Below are 12,351 nucleotides of genomic sequence, written 5' to 3'. Positions count from 1 at the left end.
CACTGAGAGGATGGGAAGTAGCCACTGACAACGGTGACACCCTACATAGAGCTTGCCATGGAAGGAACTTGCGTGTGAGAAGAGGATTTCAAGGAAGAGTTGAAGTCAAAGGACAAAGCATCTCCAAAAACTCCAACATATTCCCCATTACTGCACAACAAGTAACACTAGTATTCTCTATTATTTCAACTTACAATTTTAAATAGTTTGGCTTCTTACAAATAAATCCAATTAACTTTATTGGCCTCCTGACTAAGATTAATAAAATAAACATTGATTGCTTCAAACCAATAATCTCCGTGGGATCGACCCTTACTCACGTAAGGTATTACTTGGACGACCCAGTGCACTTGCTGGTTAGTTGTGCGAATCACAAATTCGTGCACCACTGGGCAAGCAATTACATTTATTTAAAACAACCCAGTTCAGTCCATAAGACTTACGAAATCATAAAAATACATTTTTCATATTAATATCAACTTGTAACAATTAAGTTTAAGAAAATCGTCCCTACCTCAAATAATCAAAACCTAAAAGCTATACAGCGCGTCAAAAACCCCTTTTTCTCAGCCCGCAACAGCGGCAGCCACAACCACAACTTCATTCCACTTTTGTGACAACTGCAGCAACTCAAATCGCTACATGCAGCCTCAAAAACTCAACCATATTGCAATAACGCCATAAATTTCTCAGTAACATATAACAGAATAGCGACTAAACTAGTTTTCGAAGTAAAATGACTTACTATACGAATAAAATGCCAAGAATCGAGTAGCCGTGGTTCCAGCAGTTGACTCTAACGACGTCGTTGTCATTTTTCGGAGGCCAGGCATGGTGGGCAGCCCTCAGTAGCGGTTCAACGGCAGCAAGGGTGGCAAAGCCAGCCCTCCTTCTCACATGCAACAGCACCAATGTAACCCCTTCCTCCTAGTCAACCCATTGGTGACGACGACGACAAACCAGCCGCAGCATCATGAAACGATGGTGGTGGAGGAACAGCAGCGAGCCAGAGACTCCTTCTTCGTGTTTTGACCCCCCGATGGCGACGACGACGTGTAGCTCGGTGAAAGTGACCCTCTAGCTGCGGTGATTGTTGGCGACAACTTTCCCAACAATGGCAACCCCTCTCGCAAGCACTCTCTCTCTTAATGTCTCCTCTCTTCCTTGTCCATTGCAACAACGACGGCGGCGTGCAACTTGGCAAAGACGGCGACGGCTCGGCGGCGGTGACGACCTCCCTCTCTACCGGCGACGCTCTCCCTTTCTTTCTCTCTTCTCTTCCTCTATGTGTGGATGTGTGCGTGTTTGTGTAGAGTGTGTGTTTGTGTGTTACGGGGGTGAGGGAGAATGAGGGATAACGGTGGCTATTTGAGTAAAGCGGGTGAGGGAGGGAGTGTTAAAATGAAACTAGGGTTAGGGTTTGGTTAGTTTAGGTAATTTAATAAAATTAGGGATAATGAGTAATTGAAGACCAATTTTAGTCCAATGCTAATATTTATAAAAAAATTATTTAATTTTCAATTTATAAAATATTTTTAAATAAATACTCTAATTCAGTAATTAGAGATAATCAAATTAATTTCTTTTAGAATCATAAAATAAAGTTAAAAATATAACTATTCAAATTAAAGCATATAAAATTTTCATTATTTTTTTTATTTTAAAGCTTATAAATCAATAATAAGAAAGTACTTAATTATTATAAAAATCTCTTAAAATATATTTTTGAATAAATAAAATAAATCATTAAATAATTTGTTATTTAATTTTCAAAAATTTGGAGTCTTATATAAAGAGTGATTAAAAAGCGGGATCCTATGTTAACTTGTTTGGATGATGTATCTTGGCTTTTTTTTCAATTAATTCATCACTTGATAAATTAATTATATGGTGATTAATCTAGACAAGTGATTAAACTTGTGTGGAGATTATTCTGGAGAGAGATTAACTGACCATGGTTAAAATTTTAACCACTAGTTCTCGCCGTTAGAATTTTAAACAAAGACAATTACTGACGCAGTGAAAAACATCGTCACAAAACCTTTTAATTCTAAACATATCCAATTGATATATACATATATTTAGGGTAAACTATTATTTTGGTCCCCTACGTTTGGGGTGAATTCTATTTTAGTCCCCAACGTTTAAACTGTTCTATTTAAATCCAAAAAAGTTTTGATTTGCATCAATCAGGTCCTTTCGTTAAGTGGGTGTCAATTTATTGACGGCGTGTCCGACGTGGCAAGGGAGAGGTGACAGTGGTTAATAGACGTGTAAGCCTTCCCGCCTTTGGACATAACGTATGACTCTTTGACGTGAGCGAAAATTGGCAGATTAAGAATTAGTTAGAGAAATGGCGTTGTGAGTATAGTTCTTAATCGGCAAAAATCCACTCGTCAATTTAGAAAAGGGTTGTCACAAATTTTAGAAATAAAATACTGGGAGTATGAGTCCCAGGTCGTCTCCCAACGAGTTGCAGGAAGATGTGCTATTTTATCAATCAGAGGTTTTCAAATGGGGTTTTGAATTTGATGAACAGAAAATTAAATTAGAGGATTTATATGATTTAAATAAAATCTTGACCGGGAGAAGATTAATTGGAAGTTATATCCTTGTTAGAATTTTATCAAGAGCAATTAATAATTAGTCATTGTTTACATTTAGTTAACCCTCAACGAATGAAGGAAAGTCAAATTAAAAGTCAACTTCTATTCACAAGTCCTAACCCTCTCCCTTGGGAAGGATTAGAGTTAGTGATTAAAAAGTCGACCAATAATGAACCAATTATAATTGAACTCTTGAGTATTCCAACTCAAGGTTCTCCTTTTAATCAACTCCCAATCAAGTTAGGGGACTACTCCATCATCATAATTGTAGACGTCACAAAATCAATAGGGAAAGTAAAAGAAGACATAATAAATAATAATAAAAGAGACTAATTAAAAGTAAAAATAGTCTTGTATTAATAAACTATGAAAAATAATCCAATGTCAACTCTAGATAAATTAAGAATATGGAAGAGTAAATGAAAAGTAAAATAACAAGCTATAATGACTAGTACCGGAGGTAGACTTTTCTCAAAAGCTAAAGCCAAAATTCTTCAAAATCCTGATTTATGAATGTTCAAGTCAGAAACCTAGGGGAGGAGTAAATTCAGATCTAAAAACTTGAAATTATGCAGAATGAATTGTTGTTCTTGTCTCTGCATGTTCCCTGGCTATAATCTGTGTTTCTAGGCCAAAAACTGGGTTGAAATGAGGCCCAGAAACTATGCCAGCGACTTCTATAATTCTGCAGATCGCACACGTCACGCGGCCGCGTCGTCTACGCGTTCACGTCACTCAGCGTTTGTCGTACCACGCGTGCGCGTCGTCCACGCATTCGCATCGTTCGTGCAGCTTCCAATCCGCGCGGTTGCGTCTGGTACGCGAGCGTGTCACTGTGATTTCTTCCATTTCGCGTGGTCGCGTGAGCCATGCGACCGCGTGACTTTTCGCTGGTCATCTCCTCAATTCCTTATTTTCCTTCCACTTTTGCACGCTTCCTCTTTATTCCTTATGCCATTCCTGCCCTATGAAGCCTGAAACACTTAGCACACAGATCACGACATCGAATGGTACGAAGGAAGATAAAAATATACAACTAAAAGTTCTTTAGGAAGCAATTTATCAATCATAGAATATTCTTAGGAAGGAATTGTAAATACATGCAAATCATATGAATAGGTGGGTGAAGACTTGATAAAACCACACAATTAAATACAATATGAATCATAAAATAGCGGTTTATCACTCTTCTTCTTCTTCTTCTTCTTCTTCTTCTTCTTCTTCTTCTTGTGAAGCACGAAACGCAAATGAAAAGCCACAAACCCTATTGCTCGTCACTGAAGGCTTGCGATTCGCATCCAGAGAAGTGACATTGTCGTTCAGTAACATTAAAGGTCCACAGTAGCAGTGAGTTTGAAACCCTTGCTTTCCGGAAGAAGATCGTATCAGGTATTCCATTATCAAATCTTCTAAACCCATTTGGTTTTCATCTTAATGCATGTTGATATATAATGATGTATATTGATGTGATTATTTTGTTTTATAGTTTCATATTCGTTTCTTGTTTTATTTTGGAAGTTTTTATTTTGCCCTAGTGATTTTATTTATGCATTTCTGTTGTTGTTGATCAATGTGAGAATTTTATGAAGTGTATTGTGTTTGTGTAACAGATTGTTTAAAAAATGAGTTATTTTAGTGTCAAGATACACCATGGGGAGAAGTTTGGGTTTGATGGTGAACCTTTACACTATGTGGGGGTGAGACTTCGATAGTGGACTACTGTGATGAAGATAGGTGGAGTAGGTTCGAGGTTACGGAGATAGTGCTCGAACAGGGATATGTGGTAGAGAACATCGCTGCAATGTGGTATAAGTCTCTGAAAGATGATACAGATGTAGGGTTGAGGATGTTTCAGACAGACAAGGATGCCATGGACATAGCTAGAATTAGAATGAGGGACAACATGGTGGAGCTTTTTGTTGTTCACAAAGATGCTGCTACTACTAGGAAAGGCTGCACTATTGAGGAAGTTGAAGACATAGATGGTGGTGAGGCTGCTGTACCCACTGTAGACACTGTTGGGTCTGGTCCAATTGTGTTGCACAAGGCCCAATCATTTGCTCAGGCCAAGGTGGGTAAGAAGCCTAAGGTGGTGACAAAAGCCCAGAATGATGTATTGGAGGATAGTGATGAAGAGAGGTTAGAGAGGTCAAATTTTTCAGGTGATGATGAATCTAAGGATGATGACTACCGGCCAGGAAATGATGATGAGAGGGTCAATGATAAACAATAGAGTGAAAATAGCTCTGGAGATAGTGATATGGAGGTTGCATTTGATGACAGCGATGATGATCAGAATGGTGATGGGGGTTTGTATGCTGTTATAGTCACAACTACAAAAGATCCCCAAAGGCTGAAACAGAGTATTCCAACTGAGAGAGAACAAGGAGAGCACAATGGCAGTGTTAATAAGGGTAAGGAGTAAGTGGTGACTGCTGGATTAAGGGATGAGGATGATGGGTATGAGAGTGAGGGGTTGTGGGATGTCCTTGTAAGTGATGATGAAGGGGATCCCTTATTTGAAGAATATGAAGGAGTATAAATGGGAGGTTGGGACAATGTACGTAGATAGGAATGCTTTTAAGGAATGTGTAACGAGCTATGCTGTGCACAGTGGCAGAGGAATATGGTTTTCAAAGTGTGATAGCCATAGGTGCAAAGCTGTTTGCAAAGAAGGTTTAAAGTGGTTTGCTTACTGCCATAAGATGAAGAGAGAGGATACATGGCAACTGACCAGCTGTTACGAAAAACACACATGCTCTAAGGCAACCAAGATTGGTATAATGAGTTCTCAGTGGCTAAGTAAGGCTTTTATGAAGAAGATCTATGAAAACCCGAAAATCAAGTTGAGAAGTTTGATAAAGAAGGCTCATAGCAAGTGGAATGTGGATCTCACAATGACCAAAGCTACCAGAGTGAAGCAGCAAGCCCTGGATGAAATTAATGGTACTTATGCAGAGCAATATAGGAGGATTCATGACTATGCTGCAGAGTTACTGAGGTCTAATCTGGGTTCCACTGTTCAGATACAAGTGGAGAGACCTCCTGAATTTCAACTAGAGACACCAACTCCTGGTACGGACATGAGACCACGATTTCATAGGATCTATATCTACTTGGATGCTTGTAAACTGAGTTTCATGGTGTGCAGACCCATGATCGGCCTTGATGGGTGCTTCATTAAGACTCCATATGTGGTCAACTTCAAACAGCCATTGGATGGGACCCCAATGATTAGATTTTGCCAATTGCCTATGCTATTGTTGAAGTAGAGACGAAAGACTTGTGGAGATGGTTTTTGTTGAATCTGTGTGATGATTTGGGAGTTGATAAGATCATATGGTGTACATTCATGAGCGACCAACAAAAGGTAACTCTCAACCTAAACTTGTATAATTAATTTGTCTTTAATTCATGTTGTGTTGTTATTGACTGGTGATGTTTTTAAATTCTGTTTCAAAGGGATTAATCCCAACCTTTGATGAGTTGCTGCCTGGTATAAACCACAGATTTTGTGTCAGGCACTTATATAGCAACTTCAGAAAAAGGTTCCTAGGTGTTCAGCTAAAGATGATGATATGGAAAGCTGCAAAGGCAACATATGTCCAGGAGTGGGAGAGGAGGATGAAGGAGATTCAGCAGGTTAATCAAGGAGCTTATAATCATCTCATGGAGATCCCTGCCAAGTATTGGAGCAAGTCAGGTTTAATTATTTTCCTAAAGTTGATACATTTGTAAACAACATGTGTGAGTGTTTTAACTCTGTTATTGTAGAGGCTAGAGAGAAACCCATTGTGTCTATGCTAGAAGATATTACGGTTTATCTAATGAATAGGTGGAGTGATAACAGACAAAGTATAGTTACATATGCCGGAGAAATTTTGCCAAAAATAAACAAGAAAATTGAAAGAGAGTTTGATAAGGGTGGGGAGTGGTTGGCCATATATGCTGGTAAGGACAAGTATGAAGTGTCTACCAGTCAGGGTAATAGAGCCAAGTTTGTTGTGGACTTAAACTTACATGAGTGCTCCTGTAGAAAGTTTCAACTAACAGGTTACCCTTGTGAGCATGCCATGAGTTACATTAGGAAAATGTGTCTAGATGTTAAGAACTATGTGAACAAGTGTTATAGGAAAGAGACCTACGTGGACTGCTATCAACATATAATCTACCCACTGAATGGACCAAATTTTTGGTCCCAGACTGAGAATGATGATGTGCTGCCACCAGTGTTTAGAAAACTAATAGGGCACCCAAAACTGAGCAGGAACAAGACTGGTGATGAGCCATGCAACAATGGACCACTATCTAAGTTATCCAGGACTGGACAACAACAAAAATGTTCATATTGTTTTGCACTTGTCACAACAAAAGAACCTGCCCTAGAAAACGTAAGATGGAGGCCTCAGCAAAAAAGGTAAAGTTGTTGTTGTCAATTTGATTACAATTCCTTATATGTGAATGTTGATACTGTCCAATTAACCCAATTTGTTGTTATTGTTTATAGCAGATTGCAACTCCACAAGCCAAGAAAGGTGCTGGCACAACTAGGACTCCAAAACCCAGCAAGATCCCAGCCAAGACAACAACATAACCAGCAACAAAACTTCAACCAAAGAGGAAGAGCAATACACAAGTTGGAGGGAGCCAGGAGTCATAAACATCCTCCAAGAGAGCTAGATGCAGTAGCAGCGCCAGTCAACCACAGCCATCAACAGCAACAGTCACTAGCCCATCAAGGATGACCCTGAGGTTCATGGCAAAAACACCACCTAGGGCCTGGAAGGCATTGGGATGAAGAACATAGTAAATTTTAGTGTTTACCATCTGTTTTGTAATGAATCTGTCAATGACCAAGGGCTAATGTCCCTGTGATACTTTAGACACCCTACTTTAAGACTACTAGTTTCATGTTGATCTCTTTTGTGTTGTTACCTTTTCATGGTTATATTTAAGGCTTGTTTGGATATTGTTATGGTTAAGAGAAGCTACTTTAACACTTCTCCATTATCTAATGATTTACATGAATTTTCAGTAGCAAAGTTATGTGAATTGGCAAATTAAGCCTTGTTTTTATTAGTAGATCAAACTAAAATAAACTTGTACAGAGCCAAATAATGTATGTCAAAATACAGGAACTCATTGCTATTCATTTCACTCAAAAACCTTACAATGTTTACAGCAAATGCCTTTACACATATAGCCTCCAAAAAATTTCAACTAACACATCACTGTTATCACCCTAACTGTATGTCAATTTTTTCAATCCCTAAACAATTGACATTCCCTACAAACTAGGGACAACAACAGAAAAGCAAACAAAACAAAATGCTAACCCCCTAAACCTCAATTAAGTCTATCATATAGCAGCAGCCCAGTCATTGTCCATCCAAGAATTCCAACAGCAAGTGCCAATGCAAATTTCCTTTCAGCTTTCTGCTGTTCTTGTTTCAAAGAGCTCGCTTTATTTTTCAGTCTTTGAATTTGTGGATCTTGTCCTTCAGGCTCTGCCCAAGCAAAATAATTGCATCCATCTCCTATCTGTTCTCGACCAAACTAACACGAACACACCAAACACTTCAGATCCTCCAAACACTAACACCCAATGTTATTTTCAAACAAGAGACAGAAAAGAGGAGACTCACCTGATAGTTGACGCAGCCCCAGAATCTTCTTCCTGGGTTCTCCGCTGTAGATGATGTCCGCAATACTGGTCTCTCTCCACAAAAGCACGTCCTCCTTCTCCCACGACTTTTGGTGCTGCTACGCGAACCTTGGGAAAACGACTGACTAGCCATTCTCAGCAGACGAAGAACATCAACTTTGGGGATTAGGGTTTACTTATTGGACCGGATTTCATTTTTTTTCGTGCTTCCAATTCCCACTGTTAACTATAACCCAACTACCAAGTTTGCCACGTCGGACATGCCGTCAATAATTTGATACCCACTTAACGGAAGGACCTGATTGATGCAAATCAAAACTTTTTTGGATTTAAATAGAACAGTTTAAACGTTGGAGACTAAAATAGAATTCATCCCAAACGTAGGGGACCAAAATAATAGTTTACCCCATATATTTATATATGCTTATTTGATATGTCTCGACGTATCGCGGTTCTAGAATATCCCGAGTTTTTATTACAAAATTTTAGAAATTACGGCGCAAAAAACGAAATCGTATTACAAGCTCTTTATCGCACCCTCTATTTACTTTTCTATGTTAGCGTTGTCTATTTAAATATAAATTTATCTATATTCGCCTTATGTTTATATCAAAAGGTGATTCTCAGAGTTTGCGAATTCTCGTCACAGAATTTTTGAAAAATAATTTCTTGAAAAGACATGGTGTTACATGTTGTATATATAAGACAAAATTTAAACCTTTTAATATTATTTAAGTAAACTGGTGAAATAATTACTAGACTAATCAAAGGCAAAGAGTTTAATATGTCCATTCAAACTTTTTCGTTATAATTTATTGGTACGTTTAATTATGCTGTTCGGTCCCTATAGTTTAACCAAATTTGCAATTAGGTCTTTATAATTTTTTTTTTCAATTAGATCCTTATATTGTTTTGAATTATATAATTAGTCATTTTCAGTATAAAAAATATTAAATTTAACTGAATTTTTTTTAAAATAAAAAATTCACAATTAAAAATCTAATTAAATCTTTGACCATGTGCTTTTTAAAAATATATTCTATTAATTTTAACGTTTTTATGTAAAAATGATCTAATTACAAAATTAAAAACAATATATAAGCTTAATTGAAAAAAATATAAAAATTTAATTATAAATTTAAAAATTTACAAAAACCAACATAATAATTAATTTTTTTTGGTATTACTTATTAGTATATAACAATAAATAAACTACTGTTGTACGTAGTACACTACAAGAAAAAAGGTCTGTCGACATATTTTTTTTTTTTTTGCAAAATAATGACCTTGCAGTGAATTTGTTTTCTTTTCTTTTTATTTTTTCAATTTTCCTGTGTCAGTTTACGTCTTTATTTTTATATAGAGTTTATTTTAATAACATAATTTAGTTTTTGCATAATAATTAGTTATTTAATGTTGATTATGCTTGCTTCCACAATGTTAAAAAGTAATATGGAGTGGCCTAGTGAAGGGTTTAAGGGTTTATGTAGTTATTGTCACGCTTTATAAGCGAAGCCATATCTTCTTGTAGCATCAACAGCCACGCTTATTAAGCGTAGCTATATATCACCTTGTTTGCACGCTTGAAAAGTGTAGCCGTATCTTTCTCTATCGGCACGCTTTTGAAGCGTACCCAAAACCAACTTTTTCGGACACATTTCAAAAGTGTGGCTATATGTACATTTTTCGGTACACTTTTAAAGCGTAGCTATAGGGTTATAGATACGGTCACGTTTTTTAAGTGTGACAATAGATGTAAGCGTGGCAAAAAAGAAAGTGTGCCGATAGATCGACAAAAACATGGCGATAGAGCAACCGACACACTCGCAGATGTGACTCTTTTAAAAGCGTGTCGATAGTTCAAAAAACGTGGCGAAAAGCTATTGGCATGTTTTTTGCACTTTTCAGCACACTTTAAAAGCGTGATAAAAAACTTATTTTCTTGTAGTGGTAATTTTGAAGTGTACTGTGGTCTAGATAACTGAAATATGTACATATATGTACATATATTATGATCATTATCTGAATAATCATCTATTTTTTTTTTCCAAAAAATATTAGACTTTATTAATTGAATAATATAAAAATATGTGTCCAGTTTACACGGATTGAAGAAAACAAATCGGAGGATTCCCAAACAGCTCATTACTAGACGAAGAAATAAAAATAACAAGATAAAAAGAAACATTATCTAAGTAGCTTAATATAGAAAACGACGAGGCAACAGGATCAATTCTTGATGAAGCTTTCTCATCGAAGCAACAATTCGCAATTGAATATCACAATTAACACGATCGAATAATTTGCTAACGGAGAGATTTCAACGAAAAATGAGATGGACGCAAGTAAGCAACATTCGGCAGAGGAGTAGATGACTTGGGTTTGGCACTCGTAATAATGGAAACATCAAAGACGCTCTAAAATTGCACAATACATGTATTAAACTCCAGCGCTTCACATTTCAATCCACCCTTCACTCTAACGCGGGTGGACCTACAAATTTTCACGTTCTTCACTTCCATCCGGAAAACAGCAGAAAATCGATTTCTTTTTTATTTTTTTTACAAAGCAAAGCCACTCCCTAGTCCCTACATACGACTTATTCAAATTCAACCTTTCCTCATTAATAATAGATAACGTTTTTTTCTTTTTTAATCAATCATGAAGCGGTGGCCGCCAGATTCGCAACTATGATGATCACGTCATCATCCGAATCACTCATGTTCATCGTCCAAAACCAACGGTTCAGATCAAATCTTGTCGAGCTTCTGGGCTTTGATCACGGGATTCGCCCTCGCTATTTCGTCCCTCCCTACCGTCTTGAAATCGAACCCGCACCCATGCTTCTCCGGGTACCTGTGGGCCCCGCAAAACGTGATCCCGCACCTACATGTAAAACCGGTCAACCCGATCCGTTTCCTGCATGCTGCGCATCGGTTCGTGTGAACCGCCGATCCAACCGCTGGAGACGTCGATACGGACGATTCTAAGGCGATGAGCGGTGATGGTTGAGGGAGGGAATCTACGGCTGGAGGCGGCGGAGATGGATGAGCTGGGGCTGAGGTGGAGGAGGAGGAGAGAGCGGTTTCGATGGTGGATTTGGTCTTGGCTTGTTCTTGCTCCTTCAAGAGAACATCTCTATAGCACTTGGAGCAGAGGTCCATGGTGGTTGTGCTCCCGAAGAAGCCGCAATTATTGGCACAGAGTTTGTGGCCTTCCGGAGCTTGGCATCGGTGCTCTTCCGCCATCTTTTTCTCGATCTGTGTGCGCTTTCTTTCTCTTCTCTTTTCGTTTCTTTCCGATTCGATCAAGCCTCTTTAAGTTAACCTGCCGGAATTTTTTTGTTGTGACAATAATACTGAAAAAAAAAAGGGTTCAAGAACGATGAATATTCGGAGCGTTTGGATTCCGAGAAAATTCAAAGGAACAATTAATTAACAAGCTGAATCTAGGTATTTTTATATACAACAAATAGCAAAATTTACAGATTGAAAGACAGAAGAAAAACAAACAAACAAACAAACAAACAGAGTTGTAGTTGAGAAAAAAATAAGAAAAACAAAGTGGCTTAACTGCATTTCGTACCTGATTAACAAGAGAGAGTGGCGGTGGAAATTGAGAATTGAGAAATGGGAATTGAGAAAGGAGATAAGAATGAGGGACGGGAGGAAAGAATATTAACGGGAAAGATTAACGGAGTTGGAAATTGTATATGAGAGAGATATAGAGGAAGAAACGGCGAAACTGGACAAATCAATATTAATCATTTTCTACTAAGTCGTCATCATATAGGGAATTTTGTTACTGGAATAGAATAATAATTAAACAGTAATGTTAAGATGAAGATATTTAAGAATAAGAATTGTAATTTATTTATTTATAGATTATTAAATTGAATACATAATAATACATTCTCTAAATTTAATAATACGATAAGAGAAAAAATGGACAGGCTGGCTGGCCTGCCTGTGACGGCAATGGTGGTTTAGAATGCTGCGGTTGTCAATGTTCAACTCATTAAATAATTCACTCTAATTTCTTATCCAATCGAATGCGCACTATATGGAAGTTTTACGAAGA

General features: G+C 37.6%; 3 protein-coding genes across 3 annotated transcripts; 1 reads left to right on the top strand and 2 right to left on the bottom strand.

The window, feature by feature from the left end:
* The first annotated feature begins 5,104 nt into the window (after positions 1-5,104).
* On the top strand, positions 5,105-7,200 carry LOC107493937 (uncharacterized). The gene is made up of 5 exons (XM_016114972.1): positions 5,105-5,749; positions 5,845-5,976; positions 6,069-6,309; positions 6,381-6,997; positions 7,117-7,200. Exons 1-5 carry the CDS (start codon positions 5,105-5,107, stop codon positions 7,198-7,200), a joined length of 1,719 nt encoding a protein of 572 aa, XP_015970458.1.
* A 752-nt stretch (positions 7,201-7,952) lies between these two features.
* LOC107493936 (uncharacterized) lies at positions 7,953-8,404 on the bottom strand. The gene is made up of 2 exons (XM_016114971.1): positions 8,252-8,404; positions 7,953-8,162 (listed from the first exon to the last, which is right to left on the bottom strand). The coding sequence occupies exons 1-2, from the start codon at positions 8,402-8,404 to the stop codon at positions 7,953-7,955; spliced, it is 363 nt and encodes a 120-aa protein (XP_015970457.1).
* A 2,262-nt stretch (positions 8,405-10,666) lies between these two features.
* LOC107493935 (zinc finger A20 and AN1 domain-containing stress-associated protein 4) lies at positions 10,667-12,043 on the bottom strand. Its single transcript, XM_016114970.3, has 2 exons — positions 11,857-12,043; positions 10,667-11,629 (listed from the first exon to the last, which is right to left on the bottom strand). The coding sequence occupies exon 2, from the start codon at positions 11,517-11,519 to the stop codon at positions 11,022-11,024; it is 498 nt and encodes a 165-aa protein (XP_015970456.1). The 5' UTR covers positions 11,520-11,629; positions 11,857-12,043; the 3' UTR covers positions 10,667-11,021.
* Between the last annotated feature and the right edge of the window lie 308 nt (positions 12,044-12,351).

Source organism: Arachis duranensis, chromosome 6 (assembly GCF_000817695.3).
Source record: "Arachis duranensis cultivar V14167 chromosome 6, aradu.V14167.gnm2.J7QH, whole genome shotgun sequence".
NCBI classification, from domain to species: domain Eukaryota; kingdom Viridiplantae; phylum Streptophyta; class Magnoliopsida; order Fabales; family Fabaceae; genus Arachis; species Arachis duranensis.
This window is presented reverse-complemented; position numbering and strand designations above follow the sequence as displayed.